Raw genomic sequence first — 23,209 nt, 5'->3', positions numbered from 1 at the left:
CTAAGTTATACATTATAATACAGTGATGTGTCCTTAGAATTAGTTAAGAAACGTAAAGCTTACAAGCAGTCAAAGTTAGCTAAAGTGGAGGAACAAGTAAACCCATAAATAAACAGCAGATAGTAAAACTCCTGATGCGGTTGATGTTAGGCTTGCAGTCACTTTAGGTGATAATTATATGTTTCTGACCTTTACTGATCTTTCCATAAAACCAAATCTATTTATTTAGTCTAGTCTCCACATAACCGTCAGGTCCAGAAGCTGTTAACGGAACAGTGTTACTCTGTAGTGTTAAAATGCATTATTATGATTATGTAACGTAGTAAAGCAACATGGGAGGGTGTAAAAACAGCGGTAAATCCAGAGAAGTGGACAGCTGGACTTGGCTCACCACACAAAGAGCAACCCCTGAGGCCTATGTGTGTTACACTGTTCTCGGTGTGAGTGCAGTGAGACAGTTAAGACAGACGGAGACAGAGAGAGGGGAGGCGTGGGGGGTAGGACTTATTAGCACTGCTTTTAAAAGTGTTGACAGATATAGGATTGAAGAGGTCTAAAGTGAAAGGAAACAGGGCAGACCAGTATGAATAAGGACAGAACGAGGGAGAGTAAAAACTAAACAATGGCGAATCCCAAACTTCTCTGCTGCATCTCCCCCGGCCGTATCAGCCTTACTATACATGTAAGTTGAAAAACTATATTTTAACTAACAAACAAAAAACACAAGGGTCAATATTTTATCCCCACTTGCGGAAGTGTGTCTGTCCGTCCAACAGTCTCGACCAAACAATATCTCAAGAACTACTGGCTGAATTGTACCAGGACTTTTCAGTGCACCTTCATAAACCCTGGTTTTGGTGGTCCCATTTATTTTTTTCATTTGATCACACGTTTTCTCAAAATCTGATTTCCATGAAACCTACTGAGCACATTCATATGAACATTTCTCTCATTATCTACCCTAATGATTCCTATGACTTCAACTTATAGTGCCATTGGGGCTATGGTTAGGTCCAGGATCCAGGGTTTAGGGGTTACATACTGTATAAGGGAACATAGGTGCACCTACTGCACAGACTTTAAAGGCTGCAAGTGGGGCTTTTTTTGTCTGGCTACACTCTAAAAGTCAAATTAATGCTCTGGACTGTGCTGTATATTGTCTCAACAAAGAACAAATGCTAAAAGGGGATAAAGGGGAGTGAACTGTCAAGTACTCAAGTCTGTTTTTAAAAAGAGATAAAAGAGGGAGGACGACCAGGAGATACATATAGTGACAGGAGGGAAAGAAATGAGATGAGCGGAGATGAAGAGTCCTCCTCATGACATAAAGTGTTGGAAAGGCTTTTATACTCATCTAGGGTTTCCTAGGCAATAGTGCTGCCAACATTCCAACATTTAAAAAGCAATGACGCCGTTTGTTCGAAAACTGTTTCTGTTTTGGGGGTTTATAATGTTAAGTCTATGAAGTAGCCAGCCACACACACACACACACACACACACACACACACACACACACACACACACACACACACACACACACACACACACACACACACACACACACACACACACACACACACACACACACACACACACACACACACACACACACACACACACACACACACACACACACACACACACACACACACACACACACTTCTGATAATTAGGTCAGGCGGGAGCCCCCTTATCCCAATTCTGTCATCAGTTGCGGATGTGGCTGTCTAAAATGCTCTTTTGAGGTAGAAGAAACTCTCTGGAAAAGTAGTGAAGAATTTAAATTTGACATCTTAAACTATAATGGAGAGACAGTTGATTGTTAATGGTTTTCCTCTGTAATGCATGTGAGGTCTGAGGCGCAATTAACCTCTCACGAATCTAAAGTGCACAGACGTGCGCGTGAACCATAGGCATGCGCACACACGCGCACACACACACACACACACACACACACACACACAAACACACACACACACACACGATTGTAAATATGTAAAAGTATGTCAGTTTTACACCAAATGAAAATATGTAAAAGAACATTGTGTATGTCAGTTTTACACCAAATGAACAGACACTCCCAAATCCACAGTGGCTTTTAGGTAATACCGTTCTTTATTGGCTCGTAAACCACATTGCCTTGAGGATTACGCGTAATAGCGGCTGTGGCTTTGGCTTCCGCAGTTAGCTGAGCCATTCTGTCATCCTATCTCACATAGCCTGTATTTTCAATCTGATAAAGAGGCAGCGAATTGTCCATAACTACGTTATGGGCCTCTATAGCCTCTGTTAAAGCACTAATGAAGTCAGCTTTAGACACTGGAATCCATGAACGAGGATCCAAACGTCTATGCTGCCAGGAACGGGAACATAGAAGCTTTAGACTGGCTGTAGTCTTTGAAAGTTACTTCATTTACGTACTCCTTAAAACCTAATAGATGAATGATCGTTTTATCATTTGTGTTCATTTGTAACTGAGAGTGTACAAACATCTCAGAGTTATTAGAGCTGGAGTAGAAGAGGTGAACATCTTTGACTTGTACATGACCAGTGCAGTGAATGTCTCCGTTTTAATTAACTGAACTCCGAGTGTCCAAATGCATTCGGTCCATTTGGTTACATTCGTACGCCCTTGGAAGTTAAAAATCGATGTGCCCGCTCTGAAATGCCATTCCTCACAAATCCTAATTAGTTCCGTTCCGCACTACTTTGAACCAGCAGCTGCTTTTCCGACTGTGCCATGAGTGAGTGTAATAATGGTTGTAGCAGATACCCAAACTAAATGAAAACTTGCATGGTGTAATCAACTAGACATATGACCCAAAACCACAAGACATGGGTCGAATAGTATTGATATAGTTTTCAACATTTATTTTTGTCTATTTTGGAGCCAAACAGACGAGTGCCAGAAATCGTTGACAATAACAGGAAAATATTTAGAAAGTCTATCCAGTGTACTTTTCCTGACTTACAACTCATGTGATGTGAGATTAATTGTCCTGATGTGGTCAACCTTGCCTGTCTGCTCCTTCGATGACCTGATCTATTGTTTTCAGACTTTGGGCCTGAAGTTCATTAAACCACCTCCACTGCTCTTGCACTGTGCCAAAATTACTCAAGTTTTCTGTTACTTCATTATTATCGTCAACCTTGGTCCGCACTAGATACAATTACGTCATTGTACCAGTACGTGCCAGTGGAATTCATGGCCAGAAGCGGTTTTGCTTTATAATCAAAACACAAAGTTGGCAGTGGTGTCTACTTTTGACAAGTTTATTGGTTTTGGAAGACCACCAATCTTAACCTTCCATCATGGCTGTCCATTATTGCCCCCTTTGTTCAAAGGGTTTCTATAGATTAATCATCCGTGTTAGTACAATATTTACAGTATGCTGCCACTTTCCTGAACTACTCTAACATTGCGTGCTTTAACATAGCTACCTTATAGTCAAGTACATACATTATAGTGAGCTGTCTTAATTTAGAACGGCGGAATCTGCTGAAATGTAATTTGTGTGTTAAACATCCCGGTGAATATTTGCTGAGCACATCGACACCTAGTAGGAGTTGCCCAGTACAACCACAGCCTTCTATCATTATTCCACTGTACTTTGTACAGTGCACACGCATTTGTACAGTGCATGGCCCTAAAGTCTTACAATCCAGGTAGGTAAACCAATTGGCATGTGACAAATACAGCTTATGGACATGAATCCATGGTTATTCCTCTGCTTCAGTGCTCTGCCCTCCATCTCTGGCTTGTCACCTCTCCTTAGACAATTTCTATACTGTTGTACGTTAAAACAAAACATTTTCCATTTTCCCCTATGGACCTCACTAATGCTTACTATTAGACCATTTCTCTCTACTCGCTCTGCATCTCAGAGGATATCTAGAAAATGTACCTGCTGATGACCTCTAGAGTTATCAACAGGCCCGAAAATTAAGGCCCGGCCCTACCTGGGCCCTAACTGGGCTGGCCCGAGGCCCAGCCCGGCCTTACTAATTAGCACACATTTTTTGTTTCAGTGCGACCTTGTATCACACTAATGATCCAGCAAGAGAAAGGCAGTAGTTTCCATTAGCTTGAAATAAATGCAGGTCGATCTTTGGGCTATCCAGTATCCACAGACACCAAACAAGTAGACACAAATTCTGACCTATAGTGAACATTACTGACAACGAATATATGGACACAGGGTTCAAATAAATAATAGAAATAATGAAATTAAAGTGTTCCTTCAATTCTGAAGGGGTTAACACAGGGGTCTGCAACAGGCGCACACCCCTAGTGGCTCCCTGTAGCATTAAAAGTAGCAATAAATTATTTTTAATTTATGGTAGGAGGCCAAACGTGACAAGCATTATTAATATTTATTCTACACATTTTTACAAAATTGGAAAACTTAACTAAACTAAAATTTGCGTCATAGCATGCGACACACTCAGTGCCGTGCCAGCCAGGTGTCTATTATAAACAAACCGGTGGGTGTGTGAGGCTGCTGCCTGCTACGCTATGGCTTCTACAGGGAGAGAAATAAAGATAGCCGACGAAAAACAGAGGATTTAACAGTTCGTGGACAGAGGCTGTATGTTTAATCTGCAGTGAGAAGCTATCAAACAACAAAAAAAGTAACGTTGAAAGACATTTCCAATGAAAGCATGCTAAATTCTGCTAGTTTCGTTGCAACCAGGGAGATAATAAATTTGGCAAGCTTCATTATAATGCGTACATTTTCTTTGCGGCTCCAGATAGATTTTGAATTTATTTTTGGTCGAAAATGGCTCTTTCAACATCTTGGGTTGCTGACCCCTGGGTTAATACCACAGGGGTCTGATGACAGTTCTATCATAACCACATCCTGCAGATGGACACTTGATATCTCCCTCTTGACATGCTCTACTGTTGACATGCAAAGGCCTTGGTGTTTGGCAGTGTGCTGGAATATGAAACTCTTATCCAACATCACACTGAAGCAAGCCGTTATGAAGTAAACGCAGCAGGTTTAAATGCGAGCTGTGAAATTGCACCAGTGCAACTAGACAGATATAATTAAAAAAGACATGAGGCAGGTTTCCAACAGCATCGAGTATTGACTCCTTTCGTGTAATGAAGCAGCAAGGGGAAAATACAGAGGCGACAAGCAGGTTACGTAATAGAATGAAGACATGCACTCTGCATGGGACCAGAACATAGAAAGTGTGTGGTTATTTCCTTGTATCTATCTTTAATTCCTTGTTCACTTTTTTCCTCCTCTTTTCCCTTTCTCTCCATCTCCTTGAACTGAGAACAGTAGAGCGACAAGCTTGCTAATTTCCCCTGGCAGTGTGTTAGATGATGGTGGAATATTTGCGTTGTTCTGTTGGAATCCACCCATGCCTGTAGGCCTTGTGAATGGTACTCCTCCAGTCTGCGCTGCCTCAAAATCAATCAGCCAAAACCAGACTTGACTCCAGTGCAATGTTGCAATTATCTATTAGTGTTTATTTTAACGTGCACCAGATGGTCAGTTCAGAATCGTGTCAGGTCTGTTATCATGCAGTCACAGATAGTGTACACATAGTGAACACCTAAAAATCTAAGCGCATATTTTGGGGTGAGCATTAGCTATTTGTAAATCAGTTATTGGCAAAGAGTTTTGGTGTAGATGGAAGAAAGCAGTCCAAGTACAGAGCCAGGTTACTACATCTAAAGGGCTTAAGTCGTTAAACATCTAAGCGTTCTGACCTTGTGGCAGTTCTGGCATTTGCATCATACCTGCTGCGCCTCACTTGTTTGGTTTCTTGGACTCCCTTTATTTTACTTTAATTTTCGGACTCTCTCTTGCATCATCTAATGTTGATACCATACCTATGATGAAGAAACCTCTACTCCCAGTGGCTGAGAAAAACAGAGAGGCAGCCAGCCAGACAGAGCAGGAAAACAGCAAAACAAAGACGCCATCTGGGTTAAAGCTGCATAGCGAGTACATCGGTCTTGTCCTACTCAGACAGGTATCATCATTTATATGATTCATAATTGACTCGGGAACTGAACTGATTTGTGCCCATTGCCCAGAGTGGCATTCCGACGCACCGACATTCCGACTACATGGCCTCCGTGTGCGGTTATGTTTCTGGTTTAAGGACTTCAGTGTTTTGTACCATACTATTGTACGAGTAAAGAACAAAGAATGTTTGCTTTCGCCATATAGCGGGCTTCGGGATGCCAGCATGTAGCATAATCATCCTCACAGATGTGCATACTGTACAGTACTAATGCACGCACGTGCGCATACACAGAATGACTGGAAGCAATGCTTGATCCAGACATCACACACTTCCCGAGTGTGTGAGGTCAGTGTCTGAAACTATAGGGATTGAATATATTATATGCATTTCTCTCCTGTCTGTGTTAACACCACTAAATCTCTCTCTCAAAAAAAGAAGGAAAAAAAACACACCACATCTTGAAAAGCCATCTAATACCAGGGGAAGTCATAAATGGAAAAATTAGAACGCAGTTTCCTGAAGTGCCTTCCAGAGCGATATATTACTTAATGTCTTATTAATCACCGGGCATTAAAAAACATCCTCACTGTCAGGGACCAGAAGATGCTGCGAGAGTGTGCAGGTCTCCCTCCATGCATGGCTGATTGGCCGTCTCTCTCTCTCTCTCTCTCCCACCACCATGGATGGAAAAAGTCACATCACATGAGGAGCTGCCTGAGCCTGCTGGCCGGCTGGCCAAGGTGGAGCCATACTGGAGCCAGCAGAGCAGACGGAAGCACGGGAGAAAGGAGGACAGAAGGAGCACAGTGTAATACGTTTATTATGAACACTTCAATACCACTTTCCAGTGAACTTTGACAGGGAGCCTATGTGGACTCGTAAACACAGTAGGCCCGGCACTTAAATACGATTTATACTTAGTTGCGTGCCGTCGCCGTGCACAGATAGCCGATCTACAAGCTCACGACACGTGGCGTTGACATACTGCGTCAACTCACAGTTCATTAGGTATGCCATGCATTACCAATGGGTGATTACTGGATTTGTTCCCACTAACTGTAAAGGATATCAAATGGATACTTGGGTTAGGAAAATGTTGTATTTTGCTGCACGCAACTCCTCATGTATGTTTATTATACCTAATATTTGTGTTTGATATGTGTCTGCCAACAACGAATCATTGGTTTCCATCTTCATATCTCTAATAAACAAACACAGATGTGCGTGCGCGCACACGCAAGCACACACACACACACACACACACACACACACACACACACACACACACACACACACACACACACACACACACACACACACACACACACACACACACACACACACACACACACACACACACACACACACACACACAGTAGATGCTTGCTTTGAAGATCCGTCCATAATGTGCTCATAACCGTATGCTCCTAACTAAGCGTGAACATGATGATGTAATGCTGAGTACAAGCACTTCTGCCGTGCAGTGAAGGCATATTTTTTTTGTTTTGGTGTTTCGAAGAAACCCCTTGAAAAAAATCAACGGTATGAAAGTAATTAGAGCGTGCTCGCCTGTGTGTGCGCAATGCATATACACACAGGTGTGTGCATGATGCGTGTGCACGCGTATATAGCTGTGTTTCTGCGGGTGTGTATGTAAGGCAGGGCTTGCGCACGTGTGGGTCGTAACCCCTGGGGAGCGCCGAGGCTGCTGTGTCTCAGCTGTTAAAACGCTGCCGCATGTGCAGGAGGATGAGCTCATTCACATGCTGCCTTAAGCCATTCTGGGCGGGAACCCCTTCTGGTGTTTTAAGCATTAGGTTATACTTTAGCTATTGAAAAATAGCAGATCTACAAGCTCATAGCGCGCCACCGAGTGGCGCGCTATGAGCTTGTAGGTCTGCTATTTTTGAAAAATCGTGAAAATGTTTAAATATATATTTCAGAGCGAACATTTTTAACTAAAATATTGGCTTCTGGGGGGGTCCCTGGAACTACATATTCTGAGATGGGGGTCCGTGGCCCAATAGAGATAATTCTGGGGGTCCCCACTGACATAGAAAAAGGTTAGGATTTAGAAGAATAATATGTAAATCGGTCCAAAATGGGTTAAAGAGTTACACTCACACTGGACCACCTCACATGGACACAGAGAGACGGGGGACGGGTCATGAATGATGAGAGTCTGGGGGGGGGGGGGGGGGGGGAGTAATTATAGCTAAATCTTTCCTCTCTAAATGCCATCAATGCAGTGTGTGAACTCACTTTAAACCACAGATCCCCAGAAAAATGCCCTGTCTAAAGAATGACATGGTCGTACACACTGTCGGAGACTCGAGGTGTGAAATAATGAATTGGCTTCTTTCATCAAAAGCATCAATAATAAGACTAATAGAGCATAATCCAGTGGACTTAACCACTTTCACCCTGGCTGGCATGGCATCCCAAGTGATTTTGTTTCTCCTAAGTTAGCAAATCTACAGGCTATTAACGCATTGCAATGTGAGGCATTGACAGCTTGTAGATTGATTATTTCCAAAGAGCCTATAGAAGGGCTTAAGTGGTTAAGCATGTTAAAAAGACAGACAGAGTGAGTAAATCATAATGCATACAAACTTTCAAGCTTAGCTTGAAAGTCGATTATTATTCATCAAGTGCACTAGCTGTCGTGCGACAATATATAAATTAGGCTTTTATTCGTGAAGTGAGGGCCGGCAATTTTAAAATGGGGATCTGCAGTGAAAAAGAGCTGGTTCAGTGCTATGAAATGAGTTGGGACAGCTAGACTGGATTTCATTGAAGGCTTATTTTTCTAAAACTTTCTATAGCTCAGTCTACGGGTCATACTGCCAATATTGCATCTGTTTCTAGATACAGCCATGAGTATGGAAAGTCCCCTGGCAAAGATAATCTCTCGCACACGTGCACACACGCACACACACACAATTTTCAACGAGGAGGCTCAATTTTGGGTAGATCATTATTTGCTAAAATATCTTTGCGACACAATAAACCATCTACTATAACCACTTAAACCCTACATACTTATACAGTAGACCGGGGTCCCATCATCCCGAACAGGCTTCCAGAGGGCCTGCAAGTGAACCCAGAGGGGAGAGGTGAGGGAAAGCTGGCTTGGTGCCTTTCACCTCCGTAAATTCTCCCCCTGAGTCTCTTAAGAACTACAAATGTGGCTTCTGTGGGGAAAGCTATGTTTTGGGGGGATTTCAATCTGGACCAGTGTCATAGCCTTAACTGACTGACAGACAGACCAAGAGAAGTTGAGGGCGGGTTCTTAACAAGTCAGCAATCTATCAAATATTAAAACTGTGAAAACAAGATCTGATCTGACCAGCAAACCAATGAAAATACAGACTTGCAATGGTCGCATCCATTAAGGAGAGAGAGAGAGAGAGAGAGAGAGAGAGCACCAACTGCACACACATTGTGGTGGAAACTAAGCTACCTATTGTACCACAGCATCAGAGACACGTACTCTGCACCTACTGTATTACAAACACCAAAAGAGAGTTTGAAAACATGACTAATAGAAAAAGAAAACTCCCAAATCTGCTGGGTGAAGCTGAAGTATAACAATGTGCAAATACAGCAGCAACATTTGTGTGTGTGAGTGTGAGAGAGAGAGAGAGAGAGAGAGAGAGAGAGAGAGATTGATTAAGAACTGTGCACTGTTGCAGCACCACACACACACACACACACACACACACACACACACACACACACACACACACTTACAAGTACTTGTACAGTACAGTACAGCACCACTCACTTCAGACGGGTCAGACTTTTTAATAATGGGATGAATCAAGAGGTGCAATGCCCTCCATTGACATCCCATTGATCTAAATTACATTTCCGATCTGCTTGTATTAAATGATTTTAAACTCACCAACATTGCAGCTGTAGGGAAAACTTGAATTATCCCCTTTCAAACCGCAAAGCATTTGTTTCATAACAATCCACCGTAGACATGTTATGAGCTACTTTCTGTCAAGAACCTCTGTGCTGTGATATTTAGTGTTGGAGTTTGGAAGCACTCGTTTTTATTAACGGGTGGTGCTGCTGCCTCCTCCATTATGTGAAAATTCGATACAGGTGGTACACAGGGCCATTCAGTGACTTCGACAAGCGCTTCCAAACCCCAACACTTAGAAAAATAATCACCTGCACAGAATTTCTTGACAGAAAGTAGCTGATAGTGATAATATGTCTAAGGTGGATTTTTATGAAACAAACACTTTGAGGTTTGAAAGAGGATAATTCAATTAAGCTTTACATTACATCTGCAATGTTGTTTAACACAAGCAGATCGGAAATGCAATTTGTATCAATGGGATGTCAATGGAGGGTATTGCAACTCTAGATTCATCCAATTATAAAAAAATCTAGTGTTGCAATTTGCGAATTGCGGCTACACAGGCCTATAGGCATAAACAGTCAGGTAATACGAAACAATTCCCCTCTCAACAATTCTCCCAGCAAAAGATGTGATAAGACCACTAATGATATGCTAACCAAGTCATGCAAGCTATTAAAAATGCTATCTTTGTGATGAATCACAGGTTTGATTCTGATTCTGATTCAGAAGGTAATCAGTGTGGCTAAACCTCACCTTTCATGTTACGTCTTGGCCAGCATGGTCATCTCTCAGTGTCACCCAATAGCGGCGTCCTGGTCACTCACAGCTCAGCTCAGTTTTGTTTGGTTCATTGGTTGGGAATAGTTTGTTGTTATCGAATGGCTTCTCAAACAGTGCTTTACTTACTAGTTACTACTGGCTTAAAATCCACCTGAGTCAGTCGACTTCCACGTTAGACTAGTCAAACATGCACCTACAATACAGGAAGGTCAACCATGCCCACTTCCTGGTCGAGCCCCTAGAGTGCCCTCTACAGGTCTGTTCAATATAAATTACCCATTGCCCAGAGGCCAGGTTGCTCTAAATAGAATATTTAATTTTCTGCCCAAAAAGTATATTATACAGAGATGGTGGGGTCCTGAGAGGCTTCCCACCCTGGAGAATAGACTTTCAACAACATAAAACAGCCTTCGGTGAGTAGCTAAGTAGTTTTGTTTATTACTAAAGTCACTCGGAACCTAGCTCTGGTCCATAGCCTTCTACAGCTTCGACTCTGACCTAATCGAAGCTGTAGAAGGCTATGGACCAGAGCTACTCGGAACCCTGACTTGTAACCATTCTGCCATAAGACTTACACTTGAAGGTAATTGTGCACATTGGTCTGGTTGGTTATAAGGAGCAGTAGAGCATTTAGGGACCACTAGCAGGCAAGCAAATCATGACCTTATTCATCCTAGCAATTCCATGGTCTTTATTTATTTTACACAAATATAAATGGAATATAATTTATTTCAGCAAGAGAGCAGTTTGTACACTTTTACTGTACAACTACAGCAAATATTATAATGTTTTAATTCCAGCATTGGGGATGGGTGGGTCCAGGGTGGGTTGGTCTACCACTGGACAGGAGGTGAAAATGTCTTCTCTCTCTCCGTCTCTTTTCAAAATACCTTCTGTCATGAGCCCGTCACTTTTTCCACTGCTGGTTATCGCTCCCAGTGTTCCATAATGCACACCAGTCTGCTGTGTTTAGTCCGAGGGTGACATACAGCAGACCAGAGAGATAGATTGAGACGGACACTGAGAAAAATATAGCTTGGTGTCTCTTCTGTCCAGAGGGGATGTCCAATGACTTCATCTCATCATGGGTCTCATTATGACTGAATTACGAAGACAGCAGAGAACAATTTATCCAGATTGTTGAGACTATTGGATAGCATAGCACATTCATTTTTATGGTGGATATAATGTGACGCTTTGCAGTTGCTGAAATATAACACCTGAGAATGCAATTGGACATTACTGTTATAATGATGTATTATGGTGGAAGGCACTGAAGGCAGATGCAAAAATGAATTGAAGCGGAACTAATACGAAACGCAAGAATCCATCCCTAACGGAAAAACGATCAATGTTTCATCCCCATAAAAGCCAGTGATTGTCCACCAATAATCATGTACAGTTACAGTAACTCATATCACAGGCGCTTTAGCAATTCACTCGAGCAAGTCAGTGCTTATTCAATGTACCTCACTCTATAAGGCTGTCGGCCAAATGCCTAAAATGATATACTAACTAGACAATCAGTGCATCCTAAGGACAAACACCTGTTTTATTCCATGTTCAGTCAAGAGGCGTCTTGTTACTAACATGACCTCACCTCACTCTTTTTTCCTCGTCTTTGTTGCAAGTACATCTGTCAAGGAGTCTGTTTTCCAATTTGAAGAAGATTCTGCCTCACTCCACTGCCCTCGGAAAAAAAGGAAAGTCTGCTGCTGCAAGCACGGCCAGTTTTCCATACTGTATTGGTGAAGGTTAAGAGGGGAAAACTGCAGACGCAGCTCAGTGTGTTGGCAGATGTACAATTGGTAATATATTTTATATCTTGTTCCACCTCACATGCACTCCCAAACATGTAACTTTGATCAGGATACCAAAACAGCACAATGTCTGAGCTTAATGGATACCATCAGTGATATCAATGATATATTTTGCTTTGCTTGTGTCTTTTTTAACGGACCATGCAAAGTCTTTAGTAATGGACCATACCAGCCTTTTTGACATGTGGGTCCTTTATCACTTTTACTTTGATGGATTTGATAGTTTAGGTCCATTGTGCTATATGATATCCCCAGTACAATGCATACACGTGCATAAGGCTATGGGACTTATGACACAAGGACTGACAGATACTGATATCTCCATATATGAGCATAAAACAGACAAGGACTGACGGATACAGAGATCTTCATAGGGCCATATCAGTTGGATCGGCAGTGCAACATATAGGTGGGAGGGCCTATGTCTATATGGGAATAAAAGGGACACAGACACTGCATTCTCTCTCATTCTTTGCATTCCTTGAGCTTCCTGTTGCAGATGAATCATTTCCAAATATTCCCTGTACATTTGCTAAATCCTATTAGGCAAGCAATGTGTATTATGGCCCCACACACAGTGCCAATATTCTGTCAGAGATCTGTGCTTTACATACAGTAGAATCACTCAGAAGCAGATGTACTCTCCATATACACTACAAAGGACATGGAAAAACTATATACGGTTGTGTACTGTACCCCAAGGCTTTGTGTTGTCATCGACTCAACACATGCACAGATACCAGGTACAGGTGGGTTGAAGAGAGACAGACAGACAGACAGACAGACAGACAGATGTACTTATGCCAATAACGACTAGACAGCAGGTATATGACTTGTGTAACATTGCTTTCAAATCGCATTCTCTGGGTTTTATTCCATGGTTGTGAAGCATGGTTAACTCGATTTACTCAGTCATCAACAACATTTGTATAATGTGGATCCTAACCTGTTTAAATCGTAGCGCTCTGCAGAATGAATTTCACTCCTGTTGCAGTTGAATGCGGACCAAGCACTGCGTGTGTGGTGTGCACGTGGATCCTCATGACAGCAGGAATACAGCTCCCTCCCAGACAGGAAGTACAGTCTGCTGCGAGTGCCAGCAGCCCAGCACCCTTATGGCATCATGGGAACCTTTAAGATATCCTGTCTGTGAGTGTCCTCCAGGATCTCTCCAGTTCCCTCTGACATCCTGAGGGCTCGGCCAAAGAGGATCTGCTGAGGAGCTCCCAGTCCAGAGGAGGAGGGCCCATACCGTAACCATATGCCAGAAGAACTCTCTCCTCTTGATTAAATCCAAGGGGATTATCCTCTGAAGATCCAGCAGGCTTAATTGCCAAAATGAATAATACAGCATTGGGGAAGGCCACTCCAGATTTAAAGGCCAAGAAACAGGCAAAGCGAGAGAGAGAGAGGGATGGAGAGAGAAGAGAGAAAAAAAGAGAGGAAACTCAGCCGCTCTGACTTGTTCAGATATGTGGACATGCACTTGTACACACACACACACACACACACACACACACACACACACACACAATCAATCCTACGCCACCTTGAATGATGAGGTTATCTAAATTGCAAAGCTTTAAAGTTTTAAGGCTGGCCCCGTGGAAATGATTCACAAGCTTGTAAACGGATCCATAAACTTGTCCGGAGTTGATGTTTTACAAATATAAATCTCTCCTTTTTTATATATATAGACAGAAGGATCAGTGGCCTGGAGCTACATCTGCCACATTTCTCTTTCTCTAGCTATCTATCTAGCCATCTATCTTTTCATTGATAGTGCTGTGATGGGAGAGGAGACATTTAGACAATTGAAGTGCCTTGATCTCTGTGTGGATTTGTCAAACCTGGATGGATTGGATTCCATGTAAACCCAAATGACCCTATAGTCATGTGGCAAGTCCTCATCACTCTCCTGCCCAAATGATGTCCACACAGTCCTTCAGATGCTGTTATACTCGTGAGTTTAGCCACTTGCGTAACTGCTGAAAAGAAGCCATATACTGTAGTGTGTATAGTCACACCCTCCCGCCTCTCTTTTCCTTTTCTACTCCTCTATTCTCTTCTGAATGTGTGCATGTTTTGTCTACTCCCATATCATAGCCTCGTGCACCCATTAGAGCCTGACCGATATATCAGTTTGACCAATATATCAGTCATTTTACCTTTATCAATAGTCTCAAATATGCACCTGATGTCTCCCAAATAACTTTTAAAATGGGGTGGTTGTATTTTGTCTCTCTGCTCTTCTATTGAGACATTTAGATCGTGTCAAAGTTCTTGTCTCACCTAGACACAGGATCTGACACGAATTTTGACCTGATGGTTCAATTCAATTTATCGCTTGAGCAAGCAGGCTCCATTAGCTCAATGGTCAAAATGTCATTACCCATTCTGTTTCCTTTGTGTGTAAAAGATTTTCCTTTCTCTTGAGTGTAATTTATATTCTTTTCATAATTGAAGTTTACTTCGTTAAAATGTATCTATCAAAGATATTTGTGTAATTTTTTATTAGTTAAAAGTTGAAATAGAAATTAAATTCTAATAAAAAAATTCAGATTGATAATGCAGGTATTTACAAAGTATTGCTCAAAACATTGGTAATGTGTGGTGTAGGACCAGCATCGGACTACGGTAGACTAAGAAATATTGCACATGCAGAAATACAGAGTTGTTTTGTTTCCAGGTATGAATCATGTTCATAGAGATGAAACATTGAGGCAGCACTTAGAAAAACAGAGGCGTCACTCAGGTCAGACACCAGTGCTGCATGTCATTCCCCATCTCCACTCATCTTTCTGTGCGTCAACAGTAAAAAAAAAAAAAAAGAAAAATCGAATCAAAGAAATGTAACTGTTCTCTGCATACTGTAGGTCCTTCTCTGCCTGTCAAGCCCTCTCAGTCACCATGAAAAAACAGAACAGCCCACTCACAATAGCTGCAGGGATGGGCATGCATTTAGCCAGTCCAGATGTCATGCCAGTCCCACTGAAACGTCTAGTTTCTGGCACTTCAGTGCCCTGTGGAGTTCCTTCTCAGAGCACTTAAAACTCAGAACCAAATGGGTGCCTTGTATGCAGCTCCATTGCCCTTCTTTGCCAGGAACAACCAAAGCTGGAAAGTCTTAGCTCCGTTTTGTTGCCACTCCATTTGGAATAGTTTTCCACAAGTGGGATTGTGACAGCTTGTATGGAACATGGGGCGTAATGCCTTGTACACTGGTTGCAAGACAGGATACCTTTTTTGTAGGGATTATAAACCTCTTCTGATTAAGCTAGCTACTACACTAAGCTTTTGGGTTGCAGTTGATCTGAAGTTTATGTTGGCATGATGAGCGAAATGACTTTCACCACAGATACTTATTGCGAAAGGATTGACTTATTGTGAAATATAGTTCTTGAAGAACTATATTTCTGTCTATCATCAAGAAACAAAGATACACCAATGATCTCTGCATTGATTTATTTTGAGTGGCAATCCAAAGCACCTCCATTCCGACTACGTGGCTCACTAACACCATTATCAAGACAACCCAACCATAAATAATACACTACCATAATGTTAGGGTAAATTACTGTTTCAGCTGAAATGTCTACAAATCGAACCCAAAGTCAACTAGAGACTGAAAAGAAATGGCAGCACTTCAGGAAGTCTGAATAAGTAATACAAGTGTTTATTTTTGAGAGCCGGTATGTTTTTCCTCTCCACAGGCCACCCTACATTTATCTTTGAAAAGCTGAGTAACATTAACATTCTTATGCAAGGAAAACCCAACTGTGTGGTGGTGTATCCAAGCCATAATTTACACGGGAACATTAAAAAACACAGTATGTGATCGGCCCGCACTTTCCTGCTCTTTCCATAACACTGAAAGGATGGATGCGAGACAAAGCCTGAAAGCCACACACGAGATTCCATCAAATTCTTGTGTGCACCCACTGAAAACAGTGGACCTTGTTTTAAGTCATTTAGACCTGGTGTAACCTATACGTGGTTTTACCTTAAATGCCAGCTGCGCCCTCTGTGTCTCATATAGCAACATGCTTACATGTCTGTGCACACGCACGCACGCACACACACATACACACACACAGAAAGACTATAAAGAAGTTTATCCTTCCAGAGGTTAGGATAAACTGCATCCTGAGTGAGTTCATTGCCCTTTATAAGACTTGTGGAAGAAGGAAATACGTTTTGGCATTCCCCAGATTGAACAGAGGAAAAGTAGGCCACGCCACATTTAGGCTACCGTCTTATGAGGGGGAAGACTGTTAAAATGATTTCAAAGGCTGGCAGAAAGAATTCAAACGTCACTAAATGAAGTTGTCAAAGCTAGTCTGCTAATGTTATTACTAATATTAGTAATAATATCTTAGTATTCCCCCAAAGAAACGGAATAAGGTAAACAATACAAATGACACTAGTTGTGTATTCATTTATTTTTAATGCTTAGCTTGGCCCCCAGACCCCCACCAAGTTACCAGAACTACTTTTTTTTTTGTGCCAGCGATTGAAAATAGAACCGGCAGACAGAAACACACCGGTACCGAAGGCATAGCATTGGCTTTGATCTACCTCCGTACATTACACACATGAGTACTGAATGACCACATGCATGTTCAAACAATGGAGGGGCACCGGAACTATACTTTATAGTTACCAAAACTCCCACCACAGAGGCAATCAACTGATACCATACGGTGTGGTGTTAACTCTTCAGTCAAAGTAACAGTACATTTTAACAGCGGGCGACCAGCCAGACCAATGTTCCGGAAGTGCATCATTTGTCAATGGGACCCGGCGACTACCGGCAATGGCAGGCAAACAGGCGATGGTCGAAAAGTGGGCGGAGCAACGTCACCCGAAAGGATAAAAATAATTCATCTTTTCGGGCGATGTGTCGGCCAAAGCTCGCCCGCTGTTAAAACGCACTGTAAGGTGTAAATCACAGTATGAAGTCTGATCACTGCCCAGGACAGTGTGGCTGCACTTCATGACGAAAAGTTAAAGATGAGGCTGGGACTTCTGGAATCCAAACTTCCTATTGGTGAGAATTATTAACTGGGGAGCCGAATGGCTGAAATTAAATTTGCTAAGAGAACTTTTTGATAGGATCTGAGAGCACATAAGTTAGAAAGAGCTGTGATGAATGGTTTGTGTGCAGATGTTAGACAAACTACTGATGAAATAAAAGTCTGCTTACTGATGCAGAAAATTGGGAACATTGGCCTTGTTAACATTTCTCTATGAGCACGATTGAATGCAAGGCATATATCTAACTATTTAAAGCAACATAAGACAGTACTGTGCTGGTTAAGTGAGAAAACTAAATCTTATAAAAAGTCAAAGAAGATAACAAAAAAATATGCACCATATCTATTAATATAATGCAAATGTAAAGTATATATTTGGAAGCTGTTATCTACAAACTAATGTAATCAAACAGAGACCACTAAGTGTGACAAAACTGTACATGGCAACTGGGGATTTTATTACTGTATGATCCCATGCCATATAAACATTCTGCTGATTTTGAAGTCATTAATCATTGAGTATACACTTGAGTTCTGGTGTGCAGCCAAAGTAGAATTCTTTGGAGAACACTGCCACCTTTTGGTGAATAATGGTATCCTTCCAGTGATCTATGAGGAGAGACTAGTCACTAGAGCATTTGCATTAGATTGAAATAAAGTTAATTCCATACAGTTATCCAGTGTTTAAACATGAAGTGTTCTAGATAGGTTATCATGCATCTGGAGACCATCTGATAAATAAATTAGTTTAAATTAAGTGACATTTATTTATTTCCTTGATATGCCACTTATAATACAATACTTTGCCAAAAACCTCCCTCCCTCACTGGTAACTTCACGTCAACTGTATAACGTATGGTTTCCCTTGCCTTCCCTTTACGTTTACAACAGTTTTAAGAGAGTGAACACCAAAGTCCAAAACAAACGAATGTTTAATTGAAATCCTATATTTTATTATAATACAGACAAACACTCATTTTCGGTGACTTAAACTGATATTAGTGCCAACCATTATGACAAACATAGCTCAGCAGATTGAATATGCATTCTGGATGTGAACATCAACTACCGTACAACGGTCATCACATTATTATGAAAAGCCAGCCTCGCTGTGAAAGATATATTTGTGCGTTCAAGGAGCGTTCAAGGAAAGTCCAGGGGATGCAGACGGAACTGGGTCAGATATTATTTAGCGTGTTTTCTTTTTAATCCTACTAGGTTTCACATGAAGGACCATGAGTCAGTAACACTGACTGCAGAATTACGAGTGTGGTTGCCCATCTCTATAGGAATATAGAGTTGGGCATGACACGTACACAGTCCAATCAGATGAAGCGCAAAAAAGCCATGGGTAAGAGTTCCGAACCGCTGGCCAATCGGAGGGGAGAATAGAGTTATTGCACGATTTTCCTGTTTTTTTTAAACGATTTAAGTGCTGGAGTGCAATAACAATAGTCTGCTTTCTACAGGCAACTACACCAATTACAAGATAGTATCTAAATGTCAATAAAGTATAATTTACCCCAAATTTGTGGATTTTTTTTGTCATTGCATTGTCTTTAACCAGTAAAGGCCACCTCTCAGGATTAAACAAATTCTTAGAATGAACCCAGTTCAAACATGCTCTTACCCCTAGAAAGTGTCAGCTGGGGACATTTTAAAGGATTGCAGTTCACTTTTTGGCATTCTGGAAACGCTCAGTAACGTTCTCCCAGTTGATGACGTTCCAGATAGCTTTGACATAGTCAGGCCGGACGTTCTTGTACTGCAGATAGTAAGCATGCTCCCATACATCAATACCAAGGAGGGGAATAAGAGCTGTGGATCAGAACGAAGAAATCCATATAACAGACCACTGAAAACTCTGTATAACATGACTATGGGTCATGTTATAGTGAAGGAAAATGCATGCCGAACAATGGCCCGTCACATTTACTGTGGCATTGCTATTAGAAACTGACCTGTGGTTCCCTGGAGAGGGTCCTGGTTAGGACAAGCAGCAATGCGGAGCCTGCCACTCTCCTTTTCGTAGCCCAGCCAGCCCCAGCCTGAGCCCTGTACTGCCACTGTAGCAGCAGACATCTTCTCCTTCATCTTCTGGAAGGAGCCAAAGTCGCTCTGAATGGCTGCCATCAGCTCCCCTGCACAATGCCAAAGAAAGCAATAAATAAACTATTGAGCAGAACAGTTGACATTAACAAATATATACTTTAGAAGATTATAGGGCCACTTCACCCCTTTTGAAATCAGATCTTTTTTTTTTTTGATGTGTGTGTAATACTGTATGCGTTTTTAGATATTTTAGTATTTCTAAGTGTCTGTGATGTCACAGGCACTGGTCTAACTTCCTTCCTGGACTACATGTAAGGGTGCACCAATGGTGGCAAGCTCACACCGACCGACTCATTGGAGGAAATGTAGGGTTCAGTGTCTTGCCCAAGGACACTTCGACATGTGGACAGGAGGAGCCGGGATTCGAACCGCCAACCCAGGGATCATTGGACGACCTGCTCTACCTCCTGAGCCACAGCCGTCCACCTACTACAAAATAAATACTATTAACATTGAGTGAATGCAGTTTCTTCCAGCAGTGAAATGTCCCTTAAGCTTTTTTTAGGCATTCGAATTTACAAGGATGCTACAAAGAAGTGTTGTAACTATTTTCTACAGTATGTATACTGATGTGAAGAGTTTGTTGAGATAACGCGTTCCCATCCTGCAGGGATAACCGTTTGGAGTCTACAGCACAAAGAAAGACCTTAACGTTTGAATGGTTTACATTGCATGTCTTGTAATGGACTTCCATAACACTTTTTTAAAGTCACCAATCAAGAGCAGTGTAATGTCAGAATCAGAATCATTTTCCTATGTACTTGCCATACAAAAGAACATGAAATATCGTTTCCCCTCAGTTATTGGCAGTGCAACATAAAACATAGAGCCTATTTAAAAACACAAGCTAAAAACTAAAACCTAAAACATGGACAAACATTTAAAAAGAGCCCCAGTATGTATGATGACGTGCAATTCATATGGACAAGTTAAAAGTTACCAACACCACGCACAACTATAAATAAATAAAGTGGCATGGTGTCCCAATAAGTAAACTATATACTTAATATTTATTACTAAGACTATACATCGCAGCAGCTACTTGAGAATAGCAAGCTCACAATGCATTGTTGTGAGCTTGTAGATCAGATATTTTCTAAAATAGTTTGTTTTGTACTGATAAAAACCTGGCTCAAAACATTTCAGATGGGGGTCCTTGTGCACAAATACATGGGGGTCCTTCATGACAATGTTTGAGCAGAATCACATGCAATCAATGCAACCGGCAACTACTGTCAATATTATCAAGCAACTTTACAAGCGTCAAGCGGACATGGCAACACCGGTAACAACTCCATGAAGAACTCCAGTTCTTAACAGGAGATTTAAGACGTTTCTAACTCATGTCATATCAACGTTGCAACACAAAATAATACAAACTATGAAAAACTATGCCATCACATATCGGTGATCTAAATTCAATGAATGAGCTAATCTTAGTACCTCATGGTGGCACCTTTATGTACACACCTGCATATGCACAAGTTCTAAACATCATGTACATACCGACTACTGCATGCCATCTGTATACATGCATGCAAGTTTATCCATTTCTATCCTGTATTTTTCGCACCATTTTCAATCTCCCTTTTCATGGAAATGACTAAAAGATAGTGCGTGCAACCTCACCCTGTGGCTCCCCTCCACCATTTGGTGAGAGATTTGTCCAGAAGATGGTGTGGTTGATGTGGCCGCCGCCATTGAACTTCAGAGCGGCCTGCAGGGCAACCTGTGCCGTTACATCACCTGGAGTAGGAACCAAACGCATCAATGGGTAATTGAGTATTAGCACAAGAACACAGCACCTCCACAACATTAACATTTGATTTAAAACATCATCTGAGCTCTTAGTTTGTACCCTTCACAAGTGCTTCCTGGTACTTCTCCTCTGTGACGTTGAGGTTGTTGACATAAGTGGCATGGTGCTTGCTGTGATGGATCTGCATTATTTCTGCACAGATGTGGGGTTCCAAGGCACCATAGTCAAAGGCCAGGTCAGGTAGCGTGTGCTTCTGCCTTGATGCAGTAACCTGGTTTAATGTTTGACACAGGCTGGCTGTGCACCTGAAACAAAGACAAGTGCTTGAATGATAACACTAGTACACTACTATAGCCACAAGCAACTTAATGCTAGTATCTGACATTTAAGTTGCAACACGACAGCCCATTTATTGAAACTGAAAAGCCTTATGGGATTGTATTGCACGACATTAAACTGCCCAATATTGCAGCTGTATGGAAAGCTTGGGTTGTTGTCCTCATATATATCTGTCAAGTTTTTGTCCACGTCAACATGTTATGATTTATGAGCTACTAATTGTGCTCCTGTATTAGCCCCCACAGCTTGATAAACGTGTTTCAGACTGGTACTCTCTGAAACCACTGAAATGTCACTGTTGCAAACTTGCATCACTGTATTGTAACAGTTATACAAGATACGATGGGAGCAGGTGTCCTCAAGTGACTGCCTAGGCCCTCTCGGAACCACGCGGGTGTCATTACAAAATGCTTAATCACTCATGTCATAACCAAGTAAGCTGGAGTGGAAACATACTTGTGCCGTACGACGGTTTAAACGCCACAAGCTAATTTAGCCCTGCTAGGCTATGATAAACATGCCTTCGTCTCAAGTTCATGGACATCATGCTATCTCTGGCTAACATTATGACTGTACCTTGAATTCACTATAGACACTTTATACAGAATATAGTTACATCGCTGTTCATGTTTGTTTTACCTGCGTACTTGACCAACTCTGCAAAGCATATTGTATGACCCAAGGAACACAGCTCGTCTCAAATGTAGTGTAGTAGCAGCACAGCACGCTCATACAAACACAGCTGAGCTGGGACTGTCCTTGAAATTACATTTCAACGTGAAGGCGTAGGGCTGTACCATGTAACACCACGCGAGGGGGGGGGGGCGGCACAACTCCACAACATTTACCGTTTACTTGTAACAGCCCACCCGTGACACGGTGACAGTTTGTACACATGACATAACATTGCATTTCTAAACGATTTTCAGTGTGATTGTCGAGACACAGTTTCTGATGCATTGATTCACCCTACTTTTTCATTTCCATAGTCCCCCACTCATTCCATCAGGTTGGTACCGCTTGGCCTCATCAGACTATCCCCCCTACTTTCTTCCGTTTTTTTTTTAACTGTACAGGTATATTATGATGATTTCTGTATTGCTGTGTATCTTTGTATGTCTGTAAATGTTCTAATCTAATTAATTGAAAATGGAGGACCCCTGCCCTGGTGTTAACAATAGTGATTTGTCTGGTTTCATTCTGTACTTTTGAACTGCAACCATGCAGTGACAGTCCCATTCTACAATCTGTTAATACAATTTCAATCAATCAATCAATCAATCAATCAATCAATCAATCAATCAATCAATCAATCAATCAATCAATCATCAATCAATCAGACTGATCTTGGCTATAAATAATTGTGAAAATAGCATTGTTTTAATGAACAATAAGTTTTTCCTAATACATTCTGAAAGTATTATTTGAGTTTGTAGATCGGCTATTTTCGGTGCGCGGCGCCCTCGTACGACGAAGTACAAGTCGGGTTCAAGGC

At 41.7% G+C, this 23,209-nt stretch overlaps 1 protein-coding gene across 1 annotated transcript; it reads right to left on the bottom strand.

The window, feature by feature from the left end:
- Positions 1 to 18,435: 18,435 nt before the first annotated feature.
- On the bottom strand, positions 18,436 to 22,480 carry sod2 (superoxide dismutase 2, mitochondrial). Its single transcript, XM_083790262.1, has 5 exons — positions 22,354 to 22,480; positions 21,475 to 21,680; positions 21,246 to 21,362; positions 19,466 to 19,645; positions 18,436 to 19,322 (listed from the first exon to the last, which is right to left on the bottom strand). The coding sequence occupies exons 1-5, from the start codon at positions 22,380 to 22,382 to the stop codon at positions 19,177 to 19,179; spliced, it is 678 nt and encodes a 225-aa protein (XP_083646388.1). The 5' UTR covers positions 22,383 to 22,480; the 3' UTR covers positions 18,436 to 19,176.
- Between the last annotated feature and the right edge of the window lie 729 nt (positions 22,481 to 23,209).

This window comes from Protomyctophum parallelum (genome assembly GCF_964188405.1).
Source record: "Protomyctophum parallelum genome assembly, chromosome: 19".
Classification (NCBI taxonomy): Eukaryota; Metazoa; Chordata; class Actinopteri; order Myctophiformes; family Myctophidae; genus Protomyctophum; species Protomyctophum parallelum.
The sequence above is the reverse complement of the archived record's forward strand: the minus strand, read 5'-3'. Positions and strand labels throughout refer to the sequence as shown.